Source organism: Arvicanthis niloticus, chromosome 7 (genome assembly GCF_011762505.2).
Source record: "Arvicanthis niloticus isolate mArvNil1 chromosome 7, mArvNil1.pat.X, whole genome shotgun sequence".
NCBI classification, from domain to species: Eukaryota; Metazoa; Chordata; class Mammalia; order Rodentia; family Muridae; genus Arvicanthis; species Arvicanthis niloticus.
In genome coordinates this window covers 38966313-38992671 of record NC_047664.1, presented here as the reverse complement: position 1 = coordinate 38992671, position 26359 = coordinate 38966313, and the positions used below count along the sequence as shown (strand labels likewise).

At 48.2% G+C, this 26359-nt stretch overlaps 1 protein-coding gene across 8 annotated transcripts in view; it reads left to right on the top strand.

Annotated features, from left to right (window-relative positions):
* Zfyve28 (zinc finger FYVE-type containing 28) overlaps positions 1-26359 on the top strand; it is a 128950-nt gene that overhangs the window by 76223 nt on the left and 26368 nt on the right. For all 8 annotated transcript variants that reach the window (XR_013111799.1, XR_013111797.1, XR_013111796.1 and 5 more), the window contains exons 2-6: positions 12445-12585; positions 19546-19683; positions 21196-21398; positions 22309-22398; positions 23417-23506. Coding sequence is in view for 3 of the 8 variants with exons in the window: in XM_076938311.1 (XP_076794426.1) it covers positions 12445-12585; positions 19546-19683; positions 21196-21398; positions 22309-22398; positions 23417-23506 (662 nt within the window). In the remaining 5 variants the exon portion in view is untranslated. The remainder of the gene's footprint in view (positions 1-12444; positions 12586-19545; positions 19684-21195; positions 21399-22308; positions 22399-23416; positions 23507-26359) is intronic.

The window sequence follows — 26359 nt, the reverse complement described above, 5'->3', positions numbered from 1 at the left end:
AAAGGGAGAGAGAGAGACAGAGACAGACAGAGAGCTAGTCCAATGGACTCATGCCACCCATACTTAAGGTAGGTCTTCCCTCCACAATTAACCTAATCCAGAAAATCCCTCCCAGATGTGTCCAGAGGTTTCCATATTAACTTGAAATCTCATTAAGTTGACAATCCAGATCAACTTCCAGCAGGTGAGATGACTCAGTGGAGAAGTGCTTGAGGTGTAAGCTAGGTAACCCGACTTCAGTCTCCAGAGGGAGCCTGTGGTGAGAAGACAGCACTGACTCCCAGAAGTTGTCCTCTGACTTACACATGCATGCACATGTATGCACATGTATGCACACAACAATAACAACAACACCAACAACAACAGTAGTAGTAGTGGCCAGCGAAATGACTCAGCAGGCCCCATGGTCCCAGTTTGATTCTCAGATTCCACAAGGTGGCAGGAGAGAACAGACTGTTGGCCCCTGACCTCTGTGTTTGCTATGGCATCTGTACGTCTGTAGTCACAACACATACACACATACAAAATAAGCAATCAATAAGTAAAAGATTAATTCTCTTCTTCCCACTAAATTATATTTCCCTGTTTCTGTGTATGCAGGTGTTATGCATGTGTGTATTCATGTTGACATGTGTGGACACACATTTTGGTGTGTTGTACATGTGGTTCTGGGGATTCAAAGTCTGACCCTCATGCTTACAGAGCAAGGGCTTTAGTCGCTGGGCCCTCCCCCACCCAGCTGGTATTTTCAAAGTGTAAGTCCACTGAAAAGGTCTGGCAGATCAGTACATAGTCTGTGGCTTTTCGTTTCTTAACAGAATTTTCAGAATAACAGACCTTTTAATGGTGGTAAGGTTTAGTTTTCTGGGTTTTCCCCCCACTTTGTATAAAGTTCATGGATTTCTATGTGACCTAAGACATCTTTTGGGAAATAGGCAGATTTCTGAGATTAGGCCAACCTAATTTATGGAGCAAGTTCTAGGACAGCCACAGCTACATAGACCTGTCTCAAAAAACTAAAATGAGTAAATAAATTAAATTAAAAAAGGAAATCTCTATCTGGCTGAGAGCTGAGTAGAGAGAAGAACTGGCCTGTGGCATCATGCGTCGAGGAAATGAGGTCATGGAAAGAGGTAATTGCAGGGATGCCTGAGGCTGCAGAGCAGCTCCCTAATGCACACACAGGCCCACCACCTCCCAGCCCCTCCCCCACCTGCCTCCTCTGTAGCATCCTTTCATGTTATGGCGGTTGTTCAATTATCGAATAAGTAAAATAAAACGTAGAGGTACCTGACTTCAACTGATGTTGTCACAATGGGAGATGATCCTGAATTCACACACACACACACACACACACACACTCACACACACAAAACAAAAAAACCAAAATCAAACAAACAAACACAGGCATGGTGGTGTGTGCATGTGATCTCCGTGCTGGGAGGTGAGACAGGACGGCCCCTGGGACTCATGGCCAGCAGACTTAGCCTACTTGATGAGTTTTAGGTCAGGGACAGACTCTAGGGATCATCCCATCTCCTCCTCCAGGCACTGAGATTACAGGTACACACCATTACTCCTGGCTTTTGTGTGGGTGCTGCAGATCCGAACTCAGGTACCCATGCTTGCTCAGCGAGCACTTTACCAACTGGGCCATCTCGTCACACCCTTCCCTGTTCCTTGTCTTATAAAGCAGTTAATGCGGCTCCGGGCTCCCACACGCATAACCTCACCTAACCCTAGTTACCTCTCAAAGGCTTTTCCTTTAAATGCCACTAAAGTAATAACTTGGGGAATTGTGTTCAACCTGGGAATTCTGGCAACAGATATTCAGATCATGACATTCTTCATGGTAGATAAACCTTTAAAGAAGCCAGACCCCAGACCCCATATTGTGTGATTCCATTTACACTACTGCCCAGAACAGGCAATCCACAGACAGCCCTTTTGGGGCTGATCAGAGGCTGACTGCCAGATGTGTGGGTGTGCATGCGCGCTTTTTCTCCTCCCCCTCTGTCTCTTTCTCTCTCTTCCCCTCTTACCCCCCTGCCTTCCTCCCTTTCTCTCTCCCTCCCCCATCTTTGTCTCTTTCTTCCTTCCTTCCTAGACAGGATTTCTCTGTAACAGCCCTGGCTGTCTTGGAACTCAATTTGTGGACCAGGCTAGCCTTGAAGTCACAGATATCCACCTGCTTCTGTCTTTCTAACGCTGGGACTAAAAGTGTGTGCCACCATTGCCTGGCTGTGTGTGGTTTCTTAGGATAATAAAAATATTCTGTGTCTAGATCCTGGTGACAGTTGCATAATTAGAAATATGCTGAACCCCATGAACCGCAAGCTCTAACTGGAAGAATTTTACAGGATATAAGGAACATCTTAATAAGCTGTTTGCCAAAGCAGATTTCTCCCTTCAGGAGACTGGCTGCAGGGCTTGGCATCCTAGTCCTTAGACTGACAATTGAGTAGCCCTGGGGAAATGTTACAGAGGATGGGCTCCTGGGGGAGGAGCTTAGTGGTTATAGGAGGTGGTAAGTTTATCAGCAAGTCTGTTTAGCTTGCTCAGGGTGGCATTGGTCTGCTAACCTGCCTTAAGTCTTCCTGCCTCAGCCAGTGAGGTTTCTATAAGTGCCAGATTCTGGTAACATGACCCTGGCTCCCCTGGAATTCTGTTTTCTCTGGTAGCAGCATGGGCCTAAGACCAGGCAGGGTCATCCCAAGACCTTTTCCCTTCAGTATGGGATAGGCCTCTTCCAATCCAGTGCATCCCAAGCCTATGGACCTGCTAGGTAGAGAGCATGGGGCAGTCCTAGAGAGCTGGGCCTGAGCCCATGGAGCAGACACCAGGGTGCCTGAGCTACTAAACCCAACTTCAGCAATCCACTTGTCTTAACTCAGGTTGCAGACTTGCAAGCCCATTAGCTGTCTGCACAGTCCCATCAAATGCACTTTAAGTGTCTTTTAATCTATTGAAGTTAAAACATACGATCTCCCCCAGTTTCTACACCCACCTGCCAGGCAGGCCGCTCATTTACTGACAGCATCCTCCTTCATGGCCCCTTGCTGCCTGTAGTCTTTCCCCCTGAGTGGCTCCTTGGCTTCACTCCAGTCACACACAGCTGCTTTGTTGAAGTGTTGGCAGTTAGTGTATGAGCAGCACTTGATGGGGAGTTTTATTAGAAAATTAATTTTCCTTTTGAAGCCCCTTTGCTCATCCAGGCTCATTGATGTACAGCTATAGTGCAGGTTACTCGGGAAGCTAAGACAGGGGAATCACGATTTCATTTGAGCCCAGGAGTTTGGGTTCATCCTCGGCAGTATAACAAGGGCCTATTTCTAGAAACAAAACAAAGAGGATGAAAAGAAACAACATTTCTAAATGGTCTGTGGTGGCTTGCAGAAAAAGCATGACGGCCAGGCCAGGGTTATCACTTGTATTGCTGCTGCAAGGTCCTTGCCCAGTAGCTGCCTGGCACTGGGTATCCTGATAGAAGAGGGCTGTTCATCCTCATGTGATCAGCCCACCCTGCAGGTCTGGGATCTTCTCTAGAGCTCCTCTCTCCAAGATGGGGTCTGTCTCCTTATTATAGAGTAGATTGAGGTTATAGAGGCTCCTTTGTTCACAGGCAGGGTAGAGGCAGATGCACTTGGACAAACTGCTGCTGTCCTTGAGTGATTAGCGACTGTGGGGAGGCTGCTGGCTCTCCCACACTATCAAGGCCTTCTGAGCTGGCTTTGGCATCTGTTGCAAGCAAGAATGAGGCTGGGAAAAAGAACATATTTTGGAGAGACAGTGGTACAGGGGATTATTCTTATTGGGGTGTCTAAGCTAGACCTAAAATCTTAATTTACCAGATTGCTGAGAAACCAGAGAGGCATAGCCTTGCCTGCAGGAGGCCTATGTACAGCCATGGTAAGTGCTATCTCATAGAATAGCCCATTGGGCAGCACTTGCTATAAGATTTTCAGGCAAAGCAGGGTTTTGGCTCTCAGAATTTATGGTAACTCTCTCAGGTATGGATAAGGTTTCACAACTATTCTCAAATCCTTCTGATGTGGCGTATTTCGGAGGCTGTCCCTGTCTGGTCTACCTTCAGCTGGTGTTGTTTTGCAGGGGCTATGCTGGGGCTCTCTTTATTGACTAGTAAGTGAGATCATGTGACCTTTTGTTTTGGTTTCTGCTGTGTTCAGCTGAGGAGGAGGTACCTTCCCTACTCCAGGCCTGTACACCTATGTACCTATTGTGGAGTAGAGGGGTACTCTTCCTCGGTATTATGGACCACAGGGGCCAGAAACACACACATATATGTTTCTCTTGTATGTCTTTCCTTTCTTGAATTCAGCCAACAGTGGGGTCTGCTGGTGTCCACTTGTGTTAGATAGCTCAGTAACCCAGAGTCCAGCCAAGACTTAAGCTGGAGGGTCCCACTGGGCATATTGGAACCAAGGCCTAGCTAGCCAGTGCTGCCCATCCTTGAGCCTGAGGAAGAAAAGCTCTGTGACAGCACCCAGTCACTTGTCCCCAGGTCAGGTTCAAAGCTCTGAAAGGTCATAGATTGCAGATGCTGAGTGAACCAGAAGCAGAGACGGGGAATCTGGGACAGGGCTGATGTGGGAGACACCAGGCAGCATTGAGAAGGCTGTGAGGTGGCAGCTTAGGTTGCTGTGTGAGGGTGGAAAGGAAAGCCTCAAGTGCCTGCCTACATTCTGAGGTCCTGTGGCAGGCAGCACACATGGAAGGTGTGGGGTATGATGGCTTGTGTAGCGTGTGGGCTTGGGGCAGACCCACCTGGCTTCTTTCCTGCTTGTCCTTCTTGAATGTCTTTTTCCTTTCCTATATGACTCCATGGGAAGGAATTAGCATCAGCCCCTCACTCACTTCATGTCATTAAAACGTAGCTGCCCTCCACTCTCTGCCCACTTCTGCTCAGGGCTACCTCAGCCTCTCCCTTCCCTGCCTTTGCAAATCCTAGGAGCTCCAAGACTACTTTTCTGTCACCGGGATGATGCTCTGTCCCACTTGTTACCCTGCCTCATCCTTTCCTGAGGAGTCCCTTGGGCCTCTGTCCAGGGTTGCTGTTGCAGTGGGTAGGTATGGATAGCTCAGCTTGTCCTTAACTGGACCACTCAGTGGACGCAGAGGACAGGTCCTTTCTGCTGTCTGTCTGGTTCTCACCATCACTCTTGAGAGGAATCTGATTTTACTTTGCATCTTATCCCTCATGCAGCCCAGCCCAGTCTTCCCTGGTTAGGGTCAGGGCTGCCTTGTGGGAGGGGGGCTCCTTCTTGAGGAAATGATAGATAGAATTTGGCTCCTTATCCTGGTCAGCCGTTTCTTGCTGTCATTCTTGTGCATACTAATGAGGACACTAGGGACTGTACATGTAACTTACTGGGCATTCATGATGCCTGTTACAGTGTTACAGGGGTACTTAGCAGGGAGTGGACCATGGAGAAGGGTTTGGGATTTGAGCTTGGAGCCAGGCCATCTGATCCCTTCAGAGTCTGTGCTACAAATTAGTCTCTTCCCTCAGGCTGTTGAAGTGGTTTATTTGTATTTTACCACAGTGGCAGTGTTTGCTAATGTGAACAAAAACAAAAGTATCACTTGCCCTTCAGAGAATGCTATGAAAAGCTTTGAGAGGTTGTGCTGTTACCTAGGGACAGACAGGGCTCCCAGTGGCCCCATACCTTTGAAGACAGGCCAGCTATGGATCTAGGTCAGGCCAAAGGCATGTGAGGGATGCTGGCTGTCTCTAGGTACTTGTGTGAATGAGTGGGGCAAGGGTACCCTAGGTGGGTCTGGGTCAGTGTTTGGGGGCACCAGGCAGTTGCAGCCATGGAGGCCTGTTGCCTGTGGGCTGAGCAGCTGTCGGGGTTGGTAGGTGCTGTGGTGAGCAGCTGAGTTACGGTACCTTCAGACGCTTTTCCTGGTGATGCTTTTGGATTTGGAAGATTGGAGTGCAGAGTTTAGGGCTTTCCTGGAGACCTGGTTCAGGAAAGGTCAGGGCTCAGGATGGCACTACGGGTGACTATCCCTTTGTTGACCTCTTCAGTCTCTTCTTGAAGTCCATGTATGACCACTGTCTGGGGATAGGCTGAGACTGAAAGGTAACATAGTAGGGTTCCATGTTCTGAATGTTGGGGCAGTGAATGGCCCTTAGCTGTTTATGTGGAAGGGCTCTCGGAAGCTGGTATTCAGACCCCAGCCGACATTCTGACAACATCCGGTTGAGGAAGAGCCTAGGTTTTGTGGCACTCGTGGGCTGACCTGGGGCAGGAACTGTCCTCTCTGGTCCACCATATTTCCTGTGCTGCCATCGCATATCCTGCTGCCTGCCTGTTATTCTCTTACCCTGGAGCCTGACCAAGACCATGAGGCTGCTCTGTAGAGCTGTAGCATCATTTAGTGTTCTCTGACTGTAGTATTCATGTCATATTTAGGAAGCAGGAGTGTGAACAGGGTTTAGCCCTGGCACTGGCCTACACTTTTCTTTTTTTTTTCCATCAGAGAGGCCTGGAGGTTCTCACTATGGCCATGGGCAGAAGTCCTAGCTTTGTGGCTTCTAACATGCAAGTCATGCAAACCAGGCCATTTGTTACTTTCATGCACTTCAGTCTCATTACCTGCGCAGAAGAGTCTGATGAGCAGTGTCCTACACAGGGCTGGGCCTGATTCCTCTGAAGTGGCTCACGGTGAGCAGGGTACAGATGTTGTGACCTCAGATTCTGTCCTAGCCCACCAAAAGTCCTCTGAACTATAGGGAAACACTTCAGAGTCACCCACGAGACTCAGAGGGCCCTGTGAGTAGGATCCAAGCTCACACTCTGAGTATATCCACACTGACAGCCACTCTCATCAGGAACCAGGCATCTGAGTAAATAAGTAATGCAATCAACTTCTTGTAGTTAGTGCTGCGTTGTCCATTCTGTATTGTGACTTAAACTTAATAATTGCTAAGTATCTATCTTACTTTCTCCTTCTCCCTTCCCTTTTTCCCCTAACTGTGTGTGTCTGTGTGTGTGTGTGTGTGTGTATGTGTGTGTGTGTGTGTGATTACAGGCACATTCACACCACAGGGAGATCAGGGGACAATCTCAGGTGCCACTCCTTGTCACCCACCTTGTTTGAGTCTCAGGTGCCACTCCTTGTCACCCACCTTGTTTGAGTCAGGGTCTCCTCTTTGTTGTTTGCTACTGCACATCCCAGGCTAGCCGGGCTGTGAGCTACCAAGGTTTTCCTGTCCCCACCTCTCTTCTCTGCAGAGGAGCACTGGGATGACAAATGTGTGCCGCCATGCCTGGCTTTTTAAGGTGGGTTCTAGGGATCTGAACTCAGGTCTTCACCTTTGCACAGAAGAACTTTATCTGATGAGCTGTCTCCCCAGCCCTCAATTGTTTTAAAATAAAATTCTTTATAATTAATTTATGGATAAATGTTTGATTTGTATACCTGTTTTATGCACTTATATATCCAGGGTAATGTAAAGGTTTGTTGGGAAAGAGATCACTAGTGAAAAAAAGCTCAAGACCTGTTCTAACCTTTTTCCCTCTCTTAGGCTGTGGGTGTAGTTGAGACACTGTCCACACAGTATTGTTTTTAAAGGCACTCCTACCATTAGGGTATGATTTTACAATGTTGCAGTTTTTTTGTTTGTTTTTATTTAAAGATTTTTATTTATGTATATGAGTGTTCTATCTATATATACACCTGCGTGCCAGAAGAGGGCATCAGACTCCATTATAGACGGTTGTGAGCCACCATGTGGTTGCTGGGAATTGAACTTGAGACCTCTGGAAGAGCAGTCACTTAACCACTCTTAACCACTGAGCCATCTCTCCAGCCCAATGTTGCAGTTTTTATTTCATACTTTTTCACAAAGTACCCATCTCTTCCTACTTACAGTAATCCCTTTGTGGTACACAGTTTCTTTTGGGACACCAAAACACTTAAAATCTGGGCTGGAGAGATGGCTCAGTGGTTAAGAGCATAGACTGTCCTTCCATAGGATCTGAGTTCAATTCCCAGCACCCATATGGCAGCTCACAACTGTAACTCCAGTTCCAGGGGACCTGACACCGTCACACAGATATACATTCAGGCAAAGCACCAATGCACATGAAATAAAAATTTAAAGTAACAATAACCCCAAACCCACAAAATCAGCATGCCGCCTCCCTGTGTCAGCCCTGTGAGCCAGTCTGCATGGGGCCAGTGCCCAGCTGGCTGATTTAATACTGAGTGGTGAGTTGGTGGGTTGACTCTTTAGGGCCCTACTCTGCATACTTACAATTATAGACTTAGTAATCAAAATTTTCTCTTGGATCCTTTAATCAGGACAAATTGAATCTCATTGGTTTTGTTAGCTCATTTCCTGGGACCCCTGCCTGGAGGCTTCCTCTTGCACAGCACCTGGGGCCCGGGATAGGCGTGACTAGCACAGTAATTTAGAATCCTTTCTGCTTCCACACTTTGGCTTGTGGGGAGACACAGAACAACTTTGGTTCTTTTGTGTGAAATAGCAGTCCTGAGGAGCCTGGTGCCCTCACCCCATTGGCAGCTAAAATTTAAAATAGTGGACATTTTGTGTTTTTGTAACGTTTTCTGAGCACCCTTAATTTTTTCTGCTCTAGGTTATGTGCATGCCTGTGTGTGCGGTGTGTGTGTGTGTGTGTATGTGTGTATGTGTGTGTGTGTGAGAGAGAGAGAGAGAGAGAGAGAGAGAGAGAGAGAGAGAGAGACAGACAGACAGACAGACAGACAGACAGACAGACATTGGGTCTAATTCAGTCACAGTGGAGAATATAGGGCAGAGAATGAACCTTGACTCTAGCAGGGAATATTATTTAGAATGCTTAGTGGGTGTAGGCTTTCTTCTTTAGGTCCTTTGTGTACTGAACATTCAACTCACACATTTGTGCAAACATAAATGCATGTACATACTAATAGAAATGCACACAGATATACACATGCACAGTGCATACATACACAGGCCATGTACACACTCACCTATGTCCACATGGGTGCTGTTGGTTTCTGCAGAGCACAGACAAGAGGGAGGTGGGTGGGCCAACATGTTGCCCTCTTGAGGCTAGTTCATTCCATGGTGATTGGTTGGTTTCAACCTGGGAAACTGACAGATGGGACTTTCCTGACAACCCTAGGCCAATATCAGTTGTTCTGCACCTTGTCTGTCAAACCTTCCTTTTGTAGCATTTCTTTCTGGGGAACTTGTGGGTTTGAGGTCAGAAGGGAACTAGGATTCTGTTGACCTGGGTGACCACCCTAAGCTGGCTGACAAGTAAAGTGGGCCATACAGGTGACAAGGTGTACAGTACACGTCTCTTGGGTGAGCAATAAGTTTGTCCCTGCTTGTGAAGGAGCCAGACCACTTCTAGGAGAAGGGGGTAACAGGAGGAAGCTATTTCTGTCTACTGGGAAATAGGTGTGTCTATGACTGCCACTCCTTCCTCAGGGAATGTCAGCAGGCCTTGGCACCTAGGAGGAGAGGCTATTGGGCAACACAAGCCAGACTGGGATTCTGGGGGCTGTGTCAGAGAGTGAGTTGGCCTTTGAGAGTCGTGGCCACTCTCGCCTCCTACTCTGCCTTTTTCAAATATGATTTTAATTTATTTGTACATGCATGTGGAAGTCAGTTTGTAGGATCTGGTTCTTTCCTTCTACAACATGGGCCCAGGGACTTGAACTCTGGATGGTGAGCTTCATGTGCTGAGTCAGCTCAGTTGTTGTGTGCATGCACACGTGGGTTGGTGTAATGACATTTTTGACAATTCTGGAATTTTTGGCATCTTAAAAAAACACAGAAATACTGTAAGAATGTGCTTTCATTTTAATCCCAGGTATGGGATGTGGGGCTGCTTTGGACTGCCCGCAGCAGCTGACCACGATTTGTCTTGTGCTCTAGCAGAGACATGGTTTTGCCAACTGCAGATAGCTTCTGTGATTGTGTGACATTTGGAATTCTGGGAACTTTCCAGAGAGCCCTGAGAGTCAAAGGGGTGGTTGTTGATTGTTTAGGGAGGTTGGTTGTGGTTTGTTAGTAGCTATGGTTAAAGAAGAAACAAAAGGAAAGAAGTTAGATTCAGGGATTTTTCTAATTGTTCTTTCCTCCCCCATCCTTGTTTCTCTTCTATCTAGTACTGGGGGCAGCGGGGAGTGAGGTGGGGGAAGTGGAGCAGGGGATAAAGGGTAGGAAAGAGAAGGACCCACAAAGTAGCAAAGACCAGCTACATGTTGGTGTCTGTGAATATGGGTGGGTGTGCCATGATACACACGTGGAGGTCAGAGGACAATCTTGGACATTGGTCCTGTTTGAGACAGGTTTTCTCTGTTGTTATTCTCTGTGCACAGGCTCACTGGCTTGTGAGCCTCCTGACTCATGAGCTTCTGGGGCCTCTCTTATCTCTGCCTCTTATCTTATTGTAGGAGTCCTGTGGTTACAGGTGTGAACTACCATGTCTATGTGGGCTCTGAAGATCTGAACTCAGGTCATTATGCTTGCAAGGCAGACCTTTACCCACTGAGCCACCTCCCAGACCCTAACTATACATCTGGATCTCATCTCATCCCAGTCTCTGGTGTTCCACAGCCCTCCTGGGTGTGGCATTAGCTTGAGAAGTCAGTCCGGGTGTGGAGGGATAGGTGGCCAGCACTAGGTACAGCATGTGGCACAAAGGGCCTTTCTCTCTCTGCCTATAGGATGTGACTGACCAGGTAAAAGGGAAGGTGCTGCATCTGCATCAGGCAGGTCTGAGAGTTCCCACTCGATTCTCTGCAGGATGTCTTGGGAAGGTCTGCTACCCATCTAGACTAGGCACTGTAGCTGTCTGTGACGTGCTATGCAAATTCTGATTGGTGACTTTGAGAGCTCCAGCCCCACAAGGGGCTGCTTGGCCACACCTGGGGGTTCCCTTCCCTCCCCAGTATCCTTGATTGGTTGAGAGGTTCATGTTTGGGATCAAGACCTTATAGTTAAGGAAAAGCCTCCCTAAGTCTTTTGGGAATCTTAGGGAAGGGGCAGAGAAAGGGACTGTGGGGGAAAGGAAGGGAAGGAAAGGGAAGGGGAGGGGAGGGGAGGGAAGGGGATGGCAGGAGAAATTACAAATAATGCCCAGAAGTTAACACACTGAGGTATAAACACAGCCACACACATGGGTGGAAGCGAGTGGGCCAAGTGTGAGCGTGTGTGCACACATGTGAGCAGCATTATAGCAAATTTGGGTTGGTACGTTTGTGTGTATTCCACTCTCTTGGGTCTTTGGGTTTTTTTCCTTCTGGTATTGGAGCTGAGGCAGAGCCTTGTGCATGTTAGACGAGTGCTCTGCCTCTGGAGCATATATCTCTCCTCAGCCCTCTCCCATGTCCTTCTTCCTGGAGTCGTGAGCACCCTTTACCAAAACATGCTGGGCCTTCACCACTTCGCTTTCATTTCTCTGAACCCTGGTCTGTCAGCTCTAGGGGAAGGAGTCCTCCATACCTAGAAGCCTAGGGGACCATTGTGCGAAAGGCCAGACTGGTGGACTTACTGTGTATGTGTAGAAAAATAAGCCAGCCAGTGGGCTGCAGCAGAGAGACAGTGGGCAGATATCAGGCAAACGGAAGAGACAAGGGACCTGGGTTCTCCTCAGAGTTTAGCTGTTGCAACACCAGGACCAGAAGATCTGTGAGTTAGTGGAAGGGAGGCCTCTGAGGTGAGGAAACTGGTTAAGAAACTGGAGGCCAGGGAGGTCTCCAGAGGGCAGGGAATAGAGGACTGATTGCAAACTCTGCCAGTCATTGTCACTTCAGTGGAGTGAAATAATGGTAATGGTAATGGTAATGGTAGTAGTAGTAATACTAGTAATAGTAGTAATAGTAGTGATAGTAATAGTGATAGTAACAGTAGTGATGGTGAGAGTGATAATGTTGTTGGCTCCTTCCTTTAGTAGCATTCTTTGTCGTTTCTGTTTAGACTTGTAGATTAAACACCTTTTCTTAGACAAGATCTCATTACATAACTCAGGCTCATGTCAAATCCACAATCCTCCTGCCTCAGCCTCCCTAGTGCTGGGATGGTAGGTATGTGCCACCAGGCCTTGTTTACATAGTTTTTGTTTTCCCTAAGAGGTTTCTGTCATCCCAGGGCCCTGGGCCTCTCTCTTCGTCTTTTCTGGGATTCTAATGAGGATGGTTTGTGTAGGGTCAGCTAAGTGGGCACGGCCCCAACAGCCTGGCTTCTGCTCTGGTTGTATTCCTAAAGGTTCTTATGGAGAAATTTGATATTTGATAAGATGGCTACCGCTTGGGGTAGAAGAGTCTAGGTTTGAGGCTTAGCCCTGGGGGCTCATCACAGGGGCAGCCTGCCCTGTAGGAACAAGGCCACCAGCTATTGTGTCTCCTCCAGCAGTTTCCACTTCCTCATGTTCCTGGTACCTCTCTCTCCTGCAGAGGTCAGACCCACAACTGTTGGCCCAGTTCTACTATGCTGATGAGGAGCTGAACCAGGTGGCTGCAGAACTGGACAGCTTGGATGGGCGGAAGGAGCCCCAGAGGTGCACACTGCTTGTCAGCCAGTTCCGCTCCTGTCAGGTAAGTGGGACGGTGGGGGGATAGGCGTCTGTGTCCATCTTGGGGAGTTCTTAGGGGAAATTCTTGCTTGGGTAAGTATCTGTAACCAAGGATGGATGCTGTGACCTGTCCTGGTAAGCATGTAGCTTTGCCACCTGATCCCTCCCTGTAGGGATGTCATTGGGACTCTGGAAATAATGAAAAGATTAGACCCAAGAGGAGAGTGGTCTTGGGCAGGGCAGGATTGCGTTGCAAGTGCTAACTGCACAGGACACTTGGGAAGAGCAGAAGCTGAGACCAGAGTGAAGTGCAGAGCAGCTGACTTGGGAAGGGAGATCCTTGCTCTGGCTGCTCTGGGTAATGTGTGCAGAGTTAGCAGTGGGGGATGTCACTGCACTCGGCGGCTGCTGACTCATAGTGCTGTAAGCTTTTGCTGCATAATTCAGAGACAGCTCTGGAAGCTGCTGCTAAAAATACCTTGCCAGCAGCATTTTCTTCCAGTGCACCAAACGTTCACGAGGCATTTCCAGCAGGAACAAAGTTTTGTCAAGTGATAAGCACAGTCTTTCGAAAGTTCAGGAACCTTCTTTGTGTATTTTGCCTACAAGTTCTTCCTGGGTCCTCTATTCTGGGAGGTGGGCTGCTGCATGCTCCCCTGACAGAGAGCCAGCCCATAGCTGCCATTCTGGTCCTCAAGGCCTTGCTGCATCTGATCTCTACAAAGTAGTCAAGCTGCTCACACTACAGGCTGCCTCTAGGGCATCATCTCCTCATGTTCTTGTGTATGGCCCGTTCCCTTGGAGCTCCAGTGTAAGGATTCTGTCTGGGTCATGATCTGCCCCTTCTTTCTTTGGGCTCTTTGGCTCTGAGCTGTTCAGCACAGCCTTCACCTACCATGTGTCTGTTTGAATGTTCCAACAGATGCTCTAGGCTCCTCCAGAGCCAGCCTCCCTGCTTCTGGGAGCTTGTGTTAGAAACAGGGAGCCACCTGCAAAGGTGAGAAGCTACACAGGAGAGATGCTCAGAGGGACTGAAGGCTCTACCCGCCTTGTTCCTGTCTGTTGGGAAGTGGGACAGCTGTGGTCACTTGGGACATGGCTGTGGCCATCTTATTGTCTCACTCTGAGTTGCTAGGTGTTCTTTGGTGTCATCGACAAAGTATTGTTTTAGGTAGGTTGGGGAAAGGGCTATCAAGCTGGTAGTCTATTCTTAGGTCAAGGGTCAGGGCTTATCACACTGAATCTTGTACTTCGAGAAGGGTCCAGGGGAAACACCTAGGTCCAGGCTGTGTCCTAAGGACACACATTCTTTCCTTGTCTTGGGGGCTGGGAGGGGACATGGGGACAGGAGATTGTGCACAGCCATTACATGGCTCACAGAACCCTGTCCCCCGTCTGCCCTCACTTACTGTCACTTCTTCCACACTCCAGTCTCTTAGGCCCAGGATTCAGCTCACTGCTATTTTGGGCTCCACTATGGTCATGCTGTCTGTGTTGACTCGGTTTCTCTCCTGCCCCAATCTAGACACATACCCCAGTGCTTCCCAGCCTGACTGGGACCTGTTAGATGGCTCAGGCCCAGCATGTAGAGCTGGGGACTCCAGTTGTCATCCTTTTGTTCATGAACCAAGAATTTCATGTCTCCTCATGGGCTTTATCAAGTTTAGTCTCTCAGTGCTTGATGCTGCTCCGTAGAAAGATAAGGGACATCTATAAACTCATCTTGTCACCTGAGGCCTTACCAAGGGAAAGCAGGTTACATCCACTGTTGTCCCTGCTCCCTGCCCTCCAATTTTACAAGGTCACGTACCACTTCTGATGGTAGAAGAGTAAGATTTCCCCCATGCCAGATAGGTGCTCTCAGCCCAGTGCTTCCGATGCTTCCTGTCAGGATTGAGGAGAGTGCTTACTTCGGAGGCCATATTTGTGATACCACATGTGTGCACATAAGTGAAGAGCACTCAGAGTGATATCTGGACATTGCCTGAGCAGGGCATCCCTGTCTCTGTGGAGTTGGAAGATGCTCCATTCTAGACTGCAGATCAGTTTGCCAACCCGTAAGCCCTCTGGACCCTATGGGTCCTTTGTTTGTGGAGGTTTCATACACAGGTGTGGTTGATAACTTTTCCTCCCCTTAGAGTTCGACAGTCAAAGTTGAAAATCTAGGCCTGTGTCCTGTAATGGCCTGATCCTCCCTGAAGCTACTCAGAGCCTGGTTACCTGTCATCCCTTTAATGTAAGATCTATGTAAGAGATTGCAAGGAGTTTAGGAATTGTATGTCAAGAAAATGAAAGAAGGGCTGGAGAGATGGCTTAGTGGTTAAGAGCACTGACTGCTCTTCCAGAGGTCCTGAGTTCAATTCCCAGCAACTACATGGTGGCTTACAACCATCTGTAATGGGGTCTGATGCCCTCTTCTGGTGTGTCTGAAGACAGCTACAGTGTACTCACATAAAATAAATAAATATTTAAAAAGAAGAAAGAAAACAGACACACACACACACACACACACACAGTTTTGAGGCGAGGGGCCAGGGGTGTGTGTGTCTGTAATTTGCTTAAGTTGGCCTTAAATTTTTGGGATCAAGTGATATTTCTGCCTTAGCAAGGCATGTGTGTATGCATGTGTAATGCAGATGAGTACAGGTGCCCGCAGAAGCCAGAAGAGGGGATGTCAGATCCCCCTGGAGCTAGAGTTACAGGCAACTGTGAGCTGCCTCATGAAGGTTCCAAGAACTGAACTCAGGTTCTCTGTAAGAGCAGTATGCACTCTTAACCTTGCAACCATCTCTCCAGCCCTGTACTCTTTCTTGCTTCCCTGGCTGTCTTGATTTTGTGTTGTGTGCCGTGCCCTGGTCCCTGAGAACCTGACCAGCTTTCTAGTCCAGTTCTTGGCATACCTGGTGAACAGACTTGTTCTTACCTTGGGAGAGTCAGCTGTCAGTCTTTTATCTGCAAGCATGTTAGCTGTAGGATTCTGCAGATTCCCTTTACAATGCCAAGGAAGTTGCCTTCTATTTATATCTGCTGAGGGCTCTTATCAGGAATGAATGTTGGAGTTTTGTCAATACTTTCTTTGTGACTATTAGGCTAGTCAAGTTTCTTAATGTGGTAAGTGTTATGGAATACTTTTATGTAAAATGCTGACTGTTTTGTTATTGTTCTCTCTGTTGCCCTCACAGCTGCATGCAGGTGTTGGCAGGACAGGGCTCTGTCTATAACATCCACTAGGTCACCCCAGGACCTTCTGCCCCTCTTTTCTCCCCCCACCATATGTGTGTGTGTGTGTGTTTTGTTTTGTTGGATAGGATCTTGTTAATCAGGATGGGATTGAACTCATAATCTTGTCTCAGCCTCCTAAGTGTAGTTGCACACCACCATGCCTGGAGGTTTTCTTTAATGATATTCCTTATCTATTTATTTACTTTCTGACAGTAATCAGGGCATCACATAAGTTACCATGAACTGTGTCAAACTGCTGAAAGTTTGAATACTGTGCCAGGATACCCCTTCAGGCTTCTCACCATTTCTGTGTTTAAAAGGGTTACAGTTATGTAGCTTTGGAAGGAATCTGTGACTCATCTGGTCCTGCTTGTTCGTTATCTTCAAAGAAGATGACTCCCACATTGCATTATTAGATATATTCTAGCAAAAATGAAAAAAAAAAAAAAAAAACAAAAACCCAGTGCCATTGAAAGCTGCCTATAAGAAAGCTAACAAAGTTCCCCAGTAGAAAGAGGGTTGAGAAACCAACCCAGCATCACGTATAAAGCCAGAAAGACAAGACAGCATTTGACCCTACTCTTAACCAAAGTAGACTTTTAAAACTGTAGACTGGCTGGGAAACAGCTCCGAGGTAGGAACTCTTGTTTATTGTGTGTAATGCCATGGGTCCAATGCCTCTGACCAGCCACAAATAGAAACACAAAGCAGAAGCCGTCAGTCATGCTATGAAGTCAGCGCACGGTGGAGCTTCTCTCTCTACTCTCGTGGCACAACACACTTTTTATGACTTATTTTAATCTCCTCAAATTTTGTTGAGAATTTTCATATGTAATATAGTTAGGCGTGCTGTTGCATACCTGTATTCCAGCTCTTGAGAGACAGAGAAAGGTTAGGAGTTGAAGAGCAACTGTAGCTGCAGTTTGAGGCCAGTCTGGTATATGTAGGTTTCTGCCTCAAAATAGGAATTTCAAACAACAGAAGTTCTGCATCTATAGTCATGAAGATTACTCATCCAGTCTTGTTTTGGTATCAGGATATCACGTGCACCTATACAGTGTGTTGGAGAGATTCTACCTTCTGCTTTTGTGGGGAGAGGGGGTTGTGAGTTTGTCTCAAATTGGCGTTATTTTTCTGTTTGAATCTACAGGTTTCTCTGTGGGAATATTTTTAACTTCAGCTTCATTTTATTGAATACACACGAGGCTTTTCAGGTTTTTTAAGTCTTCTTGAAAAGTTTTGGTAGTTTGTATACTTCAAGAAATTCTGTTTAAGTTGTCAGCATGAATTGCTCGTGGAGTCATTTTTAATATCTGTAGAATGTATAGTGATGTCTTCTCCTAACGTCAGCTGTGTCATCCTGACTGTGTTGGTAGAACTTTGTCAGTTTTATTAATCAACTCAACCGAACTTTGTTGATTCTCTCTTTCATGGGACTCTTTATCTTATTGTGTGTGTCTGGAGAGAGCACACACCTATCTCCAAAGACCTACTCCCCAGGGAAGCTCTACTCCCTGATTTGTGCAGATAGCTCTACCATCTGAGACCCAGTGGGAGGTCTCACATTCAGCCCCTACACTTAGCCACTCAGGAGGTGCCTTTTGTGTTTTAAGGTCTTAGGCTGATCAGAGCTGTGTTAGTCCAAGCCAACCTTTACTCTCCGTGGTAAGATATGGGGTACTCCTAGTTGTTCTGAGATGTGGGAGACCTCTTACTTTGCCAGCCCATGAGTGCCCTCACTGCCCAGAATCTTTTTTTGTCTGGTTCATGATGAATCCACATGGGGTACCTCCATCCTTGGGCCCCTCATTACGTGTCTGTCTTCTGTGCTGCTGTCCTTGGAATCCAGCTGCCTTGGTCCCATTGGGTACCACATCCCTGTGTTGTAGAGGGCATGCCTGGTTTCCTTCCATCTCAGGGTCACTGCCCATTCTCATCTGACATCTGACGTCCATGCCTGAGAACCATTGTTTCCTCTGCTATTTGGTGCAGAACAAAATTTAGTTCTGGCAACTCCATCTTGGCTGGGTTCAGAATTCCCAGTCAAGGGCTGGGGAGATGGTTCAGTGGGTATGACTGTTTGCTACACAAATGTGAAGGTCTGTGTTCAAATTCTCAACTATCACATAAAAAGCTGGCTGAGCTGTATATGTGTATGTCTGTAATACCAGTGCTGTAGGAGAGGTGAGGACTAGAGGCTCTCCAGGGCATGCTAGATGGGCAGCCCAGCTAGAGGTTCAGGGAGAGGCCCTGTTGTAAGACAATAACTCAGATTGATAGAGTGGGGCACCCAACATTCTCCTTTGGCCTCTTTGCATGTGTAGATAGGTGGACACACACCCAACTTATACACTCATACACACATGCGCAGGCACACACACACACACACACACACACACACACACACACACACACAGTGCAATGGATGTGGTGTTACACTTGAGAGGCAGAGATTGGGTTCCTACAAGGTCCTGCCTACCCCACCCCACCCTCCAGGCTACAAAATGAGACCTGGTGTCAAGTAAAACAAACAAGCAGCTGTGCATGGCAGGTCCCCAGGTTTTACAGACTTCAGTTTGTGTAGCCACCTGGCTGCTATAGAACTGTGTGCTCCATTTTGCTGCTGAGAAACAGAAAAGTTGGGTTTCCTGCCATAGTTTGCACAGCCATTGGGGTATAGGTGGAGCTGCCCTTGTATTGACAGTCAAGTACTTTCCTGTTCTGTCTGCTGGTCCCAGAGCAGGTAGGAGGGTCACTGCTTGGCAAAGGAGTAGAGTCTGAAGTACTGACCGAACAGACTTTCCTTATGTGGTCCTAAGGAGTGTGTTTGTGCCCCTGTAATAAAACTGAGGTTCAGACAGGCCATGGGTCCCCAGCTGGTTGTTATTGGTGCTTGGAGACTCGTTCACTAATACCTGATGCTAACTCTGTTGTAAAAACTGACATTGCTACTCTGGGGAGATTTTCACATAGTGAAAGGGCTGGCTTCACACAGTAGCCTTCTGCACTGTCACTGCCTGGAAGTGAGTGGACACACCAAGCATGGCCTAGGCTTGTTATGGGAATAATAGTGACGTAGAAATGGACAGCGAAAGTCATGCACGTGTGCATGTGCCTGTGAGCGCATGAGGCAGGTGTGTGCAGGGGTGTGCAGGGGTGGAGGCCAAAGGTACTCAACTTCTCTCCACCTTACTTTTTGAGATAGTGTCTCTACTGAAACTGGAGCCAGCAAGTCCCCAGGGTTGTCCTGTCTCTGCCCCCGCCCCTTGTGCTGGGTTTAAAGATGAGGTACTGTACCCTGCTTTTAAGAGTAGGTGCTGAGGACCCAAACTGAGGTCCTCATGTTTGTACAGAAAGCATTGTGTCTGCTAAACTGTCTCCCCAGTCCCCAGAGTCAAGATTTTATGGGAGTCCACTGGCCTAGTGTTCAAGAGAACTTGTATGGGTGTTCAGAGGCACCTGGGGTAGCCATGGCTCCAGGCATTTATTGGGGACAGGCAAGGAGGGAAGTTGAAGTCTTTTTTTTTTTTTTCTAGGAAGACTGTTCAGTTCTTACAAAGAGTGAGGTGAACTCTGCTCCTCTGCTATCAAATGAGCCCAGTCACAGGACTGTGTGCCAGCAACAGACCACTAGGGGGCATTATCCCAGGAGGGGATGGTTATGGTTAGTTCCCTCTGTTTGAGCCTCCCCCTGGGGAGACAGGATGTGCTGCCAGATCACATCTGTAGTCTGGGTGAGTAGTCTTTCTTTCTGTTTCAGGACAATGTGTTAAACATCATTAATCAGATCATGGAGGAATGTATTCCTCAGGACCGTGCCCCTCGGGATTTCTGCGTCAAGTTTCCAGAGGAGATCCGGCATGACAACTTGGCTGGCCAGCTGTGGTTCGGGGCTGAGGTAGTGGTCAGCTGCTGAGATTCTGGGTCCTGACATTGAACATCCTTTTCCAGCCATGTCCATGTGAAGCCTGGTGTCTCTTCTAGGGGGTTCTGTCTGCCCTTTGTTTTTCAGAAGGTGTGATCTGAGCTTCCTTGGTCACCAGCCCTAGGAACATCATGGGGGAGCCATAACCCTGTGCTCCCTACCACCAACTGGTGCAGATAAAGTTTCTCCTGTGATTGTTAGGAGACCCTCACGTCCCAAGCATCCAGGATCCTGTCACTGCTCCTCAGATACCAGTGTGAGCATAGTTCTCACCCCCACCACTGCCATGACAGCAGCAGGGGGCACTCTTCATGGGGGCCTCACCCCACCACATCTCACTTGAGCTTATCTCCCAGTGACACAGGAAGATAGCTTCCCCATAAGGTAGTAGGACCACTGTTCCCCCTGTCTAGAAACTTCCTGTACCCCTCAACAAAGTGAAGCCCCAGCATATCTCCCTTGACTGTGTTCTCAAAGCACTGGGGATCTCGGGCTCTGACTGTAGCCTGCTATCCGGCATCCTTCTATGCTGTCCTCCCTGACATCCCTCCCTGCACAATCGTGGGCCTTACCTGCCTCGTGCTCCATTTTATCTCATCTCTCCCTAGCCTACTCCATGTCTCTCCTCTTCCCTGAGTTCTGATTGGTCCAGTAGCCACAGCAGGTCTTCCTCTTCAAGCTTTGGTATTCACTCTGTATGGCGTGGCCCAGGTCAGAGGCTCCTGTGAGATCATGCAAAAGGAGATGGGCCCAGCTCAGTTAGTGAGTTGGTGTGTATGTACGGGGAGCGCTGCTGAGGGGGTGGCACCTGGAGTTCAATGCTCCCCTTCTGGATACACCTGGGAAGTCAGTGACCCCTCCCCTTGGCTGATAGGAAATTGCTTCTTGTCCTGATTGATGCTGACAGGATTGGCTGGTGGGTTGGTTCTGTCCTTAAACCGGTGAAGGCTAGCTAGTGGCTAGCTAGTGGACTGAGCATCTACACTGGAAGAAGCCAACTGGGAGCAGTCCATACTCCTTGGTCACTACCTTGAGAGTAGCAGGCAAACTCCTATGTGCTCCTATGAGCACAGGCTGGGGTCTCTCACAGATGTGGGGAGTTTGAGGGTGCATGGAGGCCTCTTCACCAACCAGGAGTAGGATGCTTCTTAGGAAGATGATTATGGTTACCATGGAGATTCTGTTCCCATTAACTTCAGATGTGTGTGTGCAAGAGGCACCTGTGACTTCTCAGAAAGGTCATGGCCTGCAGGGTGGCTGGACCCTTGCCTCTATCTTGTTTCAGGACACAACCCTGAGTGTGGCCTTTAGACACTCTTGCCCTCCTAGCCCCAGCAGCCACCCTGGACCAGGAGGCAATGAGAGTCACATCACTGGGTCTCCCACAGAGCACTGAGGCCTTGAGGTGCATAGGGTCGGGTTTCCTGAGCACATGCAACTTCTAAGAGCTCCAGGCCACTCTGAAGCATACTCTCCTGCCCACAGTGCCTGGCAGCTGGCTCCATCATCATGAACCGGGAGCTGGAGAGCATGGCTATGCGGCCACTGGCCAAGGAGCTGACACGCAGCCTGGAGGATGTGCGGGGCACTCTCCGTGACCAGGCACTTCGAGACCTCAACACTTACACGGAGAAGATGCGGGAGGCGCTGAGGCGCTTTGATGTTCTGTTTGCCGAGTTTGAACTGAGGTGACCTTGATGGTTCTATGCATATGCTGTCGACATTTGGAATAATGGCTTTTGTTCATAATTTTGGGGTGCCAGCTCTTTGGGTCCACATCTTGATGTTTCCATGTAGGAATTGATGAGGGAGGAGTTGAGTGGATAGCTCTTGGGGATCTTTGTGGGTGAGTGTAAGGGAGCCTTCATAGGAAGAGGGAAAACAGGGTCTAGTGTCCAGCAGAGCTCCGGCAGTCACAGCCCCTGGGGGGGCAAGGCTCGGGACAGGCTTAAGGGAGAGGCCGGGTGTGCTCTATGCAGCAACTTTGTGCTGCTTGCAGATGGGAAATCCATGCCTACAGATTGTAGGATACCATGACTGACCTCTAGAAGGAAGTATTCTCTCAGAAGTCTGAGTGTAGACAATGAGTATGATTTTCTTGTGTCTCATAGCAAGAAAAAAATAAGAGTTTAGAAGGCATGAAAATATTCTTATCTGGGATCAGATAAACAAACTGACAAACATCATATCATGTAAACAAACACCCCCAGCTGCTCAGCCAGCTTCCTTTCAGTCCTGTATCTATCTGGGGCCTCTCCTGGGTGGCTGAGGTACACAGGGCCCGAGTTTGTACTCCATGGGAAAAGGGGTCTCCCAGGAGCCTGCTCCCCACCATGGATCCAGTATAGACTAATGCATTGCTTGCTCACAGCTGAGGCTAAGGTGGGAACAGTCACTTAAGTGGGTGTGGTGCTTTCATGGTAGTCAGGGCTGAGCTGGGGCAGGACTGGGGCTCTGGTTTAAACAGTTCCAGTAAAGCTGGGAGCTGTGTATTTATGAAACCAATGGCACAGGCAGAGGTAGTATTGAGAACTGTGGTTTTAATTGGGGAGGCCTGGGAAGCTGAGGAGGAAAGGTCTGACTGCCTCTGCCTTGCAGCTATGTGTCAGCCATGGTGCCAGTGAAGTCCCCCAGGGAGTACTACGTGCAGCAGGAGGTCATCGTGCTCTTCTGTGAGACGGTGGAGCGGTAAGGGCGGGCTGCTCAGGGTGGCTTCTTGTCAGGGATGCCCAGGTGGGAAGACAACAGCCTGCTGCTTTTTTAACTCTTCATGCCTACTGGTGCACAGAAGGGAGAGCCCATACTCACACACACCAAAGTTCCTCTGCTCTGGGCTCACAGGGCAGGTGCCCACAGGTCAGTGGAATCACGTGACAGACAGGACTTAGTAGGCCGCTGCTCTCTAGCCCCTCGCACCCTGCCTCCCCCACCTCCTTGCTTGTCTGCTGCTCACCTCAGAGCCTCTGTGGGCCTGTGAGGGCTCAGGCCTATTCACCATTGGTGGGTTATGACTGTGGCTGTGAGGCCTTGGCAGTTCAAAGTCAGATTCTCCAAATAGAGTCTGGGGCCAAGATTCACCACAGAGTGTCAACTGCAGTACTCATTTTGAAACTGATTAAGTCACACCACAAGTTGTTATTTTTAAAAGGCAGACAGTTCACCCGTTTATGCCTTCAGAAGTGTTTCAAATTGCCAGAAAACAAGGTGGCTGAAAGTACATTTTGCTTTGAAGTCCTGATGGCTCAGCACCTGCTTGTGGGTTGTTGTATTGGGAAAGCCACCTGCTTGTAGTGGGGGAGGGAACTAACCTAGATTTCACAGGAGGTGCTAGATTGGGGAATATCCTTGTCTCATGTTTGTGCGTGGTCCTTGAGTTGTCTTGGCTTCCAGGTTAGGCAAAGTACTGGCAGTGACAGACAGACACCTGCCAGAATGACAGCTATCTTCACACAGATTCCTGCACCTCCTGCCCTTCCATTGCTTATTGGGACAGAAGTGGAATAGGCAGGAAAACAGACTGAGCTATGGTCTCTCTTCTGGGGGCTTTCCAAGCAAAGCATGCCTTGTCTTCTGTGTGTGACTGAGGTGGCACAGGTCACCCTCCTCACCTGTCCCCTGAGTGTGAAACCTAGAGAGGGTGGGACTCTGTTCCCCCTGTATTTGGAGTCTAACCTTGTATCCCTCTCACTCCCCTTCCCTTTGCCAGAGCCTTGGATTTTGGGTATCTGACCCAGGACATGATCGATGACTACGAACCTGCCCTCATGTTCACCATTCCTCGGCTGGCCATTGTGTGGTGAGTGTCCTCTGCTTCTTGGCTACTGGTACTGGTCCTTACACACTGCAGACTCTGCTGTGGTCAACCCCAGCAGTCCGCAGTCTGGCTCTTCAGCAGGGTGGAGCCAAGTGTTCAGAGACCTTCCTGCTTCTCTGGATGGAGAGGGTGTCACTCATATTGCAGACTGAGTCCTGCTACCTAGTGCAGGGCAGGTGAGGTGGACACACACACAGTGCAGGGTCTCTTGGGTATAGAGTAACCACACAGGGCTGTAGGAGACAGGCACCATGGGAGGACAAGAGGCCTTAGTTCCCAAAGGAGAATATGGTTTGAGTGAGTGGTTTCTGGTCTTTAGGAAGATAGCCTGGTCCCACCAAGGGGATTCTTTCTCACTAGCAAGGTAGGATGTATCTGGGGAGAATAAGGTTAGCCTTGAGAATCTTGTGGGGTTCAAGATGTCAAGATAGAATATAGGATCTGGGGCCTTACATACCTTAAAGACCATGTGTTCAATCACTTGCTAGGAATTCTGAGTATCTGGGACTAAGAGCAGAGCCCAATGGTTGCAGTTTGTTCTACCTCTGTGCTCCATCTTTCTGTTGGGTGGGTGTTCATGGGGTTGGGGGGGGGGGTTGGTGATGGCTGGCTGGGTATGAAGTCTGGGAGATGGCTTGGCATGAGAGAACATAGGTAGGATAAGAGTGGGGATGGAGAGTCCTGTAGGAGAAGGACAGGCCAGCATGGGTCCAAGTCCAGACCATGAGAGGTTTCACAGCAGGACCTCAGAGAATCTACAGCATAGACACAAGCAGCCTCCCCTGGGAGGTGGAAACATAGGGTTGGAAAGGTGGTGCTTCAGGACAGCCAATGCTTTGGACCTGCAAAAATGGGGGCATTTTTCTCTGTTGCATAGGCAAGCACTGGGGCAGGTATTGGGAAAAGCAGAACAGGGGCTGGTGCCAGTCCAGACACTCCCTGCCAGGCTGCTGGCTCAAGTGTCTTAGATGTCTTCAGGGAAGGCCTTTAGGATTATGTTTGAGCACTGTCTGGTGTTTCCAGAACCCTCTAACAGCTCAGTCCTGCTCAGTCCCTTCCTTGTATAGTCCCCCTTTCCTTACAGAGTCTCTTCCTTCTCTTCAGCATATCCAAGGGGTCACATCACAGCCCAGGGATGCCACTTTAAAATACCCCTAGTCAGCAGACTCTGGGGATATCATATCTTCTGAGCATGTTGAGCTGGAGGACTGAAAGTCCCTGATAGCCCATGTAAAGTGGGCGGGAGTGACTTTCCAGGTGGACCTGTGGACCCGTGCTGGCTCACGGGTGTCTTTGTGGTTTATTAAGAGGAAACAGTGCACTGGTTTGGTCCTTACCTCTTTTTGTTTGTCTGAAACACAAAACAGAATACTCTTTGGAATGTATATCTTGTTAATGCTGACCAGCAAGGATCTGAGAGTCTTTAAGAACAGGCACTGACCCTTTTCTCAATGGGCACTGCATCTCTGAGAATGGATGCTGTAACACAGAAAACCCCATCCCTCTTTTAACAGACCATTAAAAGTGCTTTGACGTGCAGTACCATGCCTAGATTTGGGTACTGGTTGGCACTAACTTCAGAATACTTGTATCACAGACACCTCACACTCCTTACCCTTTGTGGGTACAAGTGCTGCCTACATTAGCATATATGCCCGAGTGCATGCTCACATTCATTCATTTATTCATTCATTCTCTCTATCTCTTTTCCCTCTCAAGCCTAGTTTTTGTTTCTGTAGGATTTCTGGTCCTGTAGTTGTATAAATAGGGTTTGTGTTATGGGTATGTTTTCCCACAGGAAGGCAGGCTCCCCTCCTGCACTTACTGGAGGGTGGAACATGGTGGGTTTGTTAGAGTTTTGCCACTTTGATCTGACAAGACTTGATGCATATTTATACATATCACTTATAAAGTAGCACTTGTAATAATAACATTCGAGGGGTTGAATATTTAGAACTAAGGCACTGATTAGGAATGATACGTCTGTCACTAAAATGTGAGAGAGAACACTACTGTTAAGGAACCATCCTCACTGTGATAAATACAGAATCATAGCCAAATGCTGTCAGTGCAAGATTGCTTTTAAAAATGATTTACTTACTTCATGTGTACTGCTGTCTGCCTGTATATCTGTCTGTATGAGGGTGTTGGATCCCCTGGAGCTGGAGTTACAGCAGGTGTAAGCTGCCATGTGACTGCTGGGAAGTGAACCCAGGTTCTTTTGAAGAACAGCCAGTGCTCTCAACTGCTGAGCCATCTCTCCAGACTACTTTTTTTTTTCCTTTAAGACAGGGACCCACGTGTCTCAGGCTGACCTGGAATTCGCTATGTATCCAAGAATACATAGAACTGCTGGTCTTCCTCTCTCCACCTCCCACATGATGGGATCACAGGCATGCACTGCCGGGGTTAGAACCAGGGCCTCATACATATCAGGCTAGTTACCTGCATACCATGCATACTGAATGAGTTACAGCCCCAGCCCTCTGTAAAAATCAACACTTGTGTAAGCAGAAGGCAAAGAAATAAGTGTTTTTACCATGGTGATAAACTACACATGACATAAAACTTAACATTTTAGCCCTTTAAAAAATTTTTTATTAGTGGTGTGTGTTTATGTATGTATGTAATGTGTGTATGAGTGAGCATGTATGTGAGTATGTGTGTGTGAGTGAACATGTGTGTGAGTGAGCATGTGTGTGAGTGTGTGTGTGTGAGTGAACATGTGTGTGAGTGAGCATGTGTGTGAGTGTGTGTGTATGAGTGAGCATGTGTGTATGTGTGTGTGTATGAGTGAGCATGCATGTGTTTGTATGTATGAGTGAGCATGTGTGT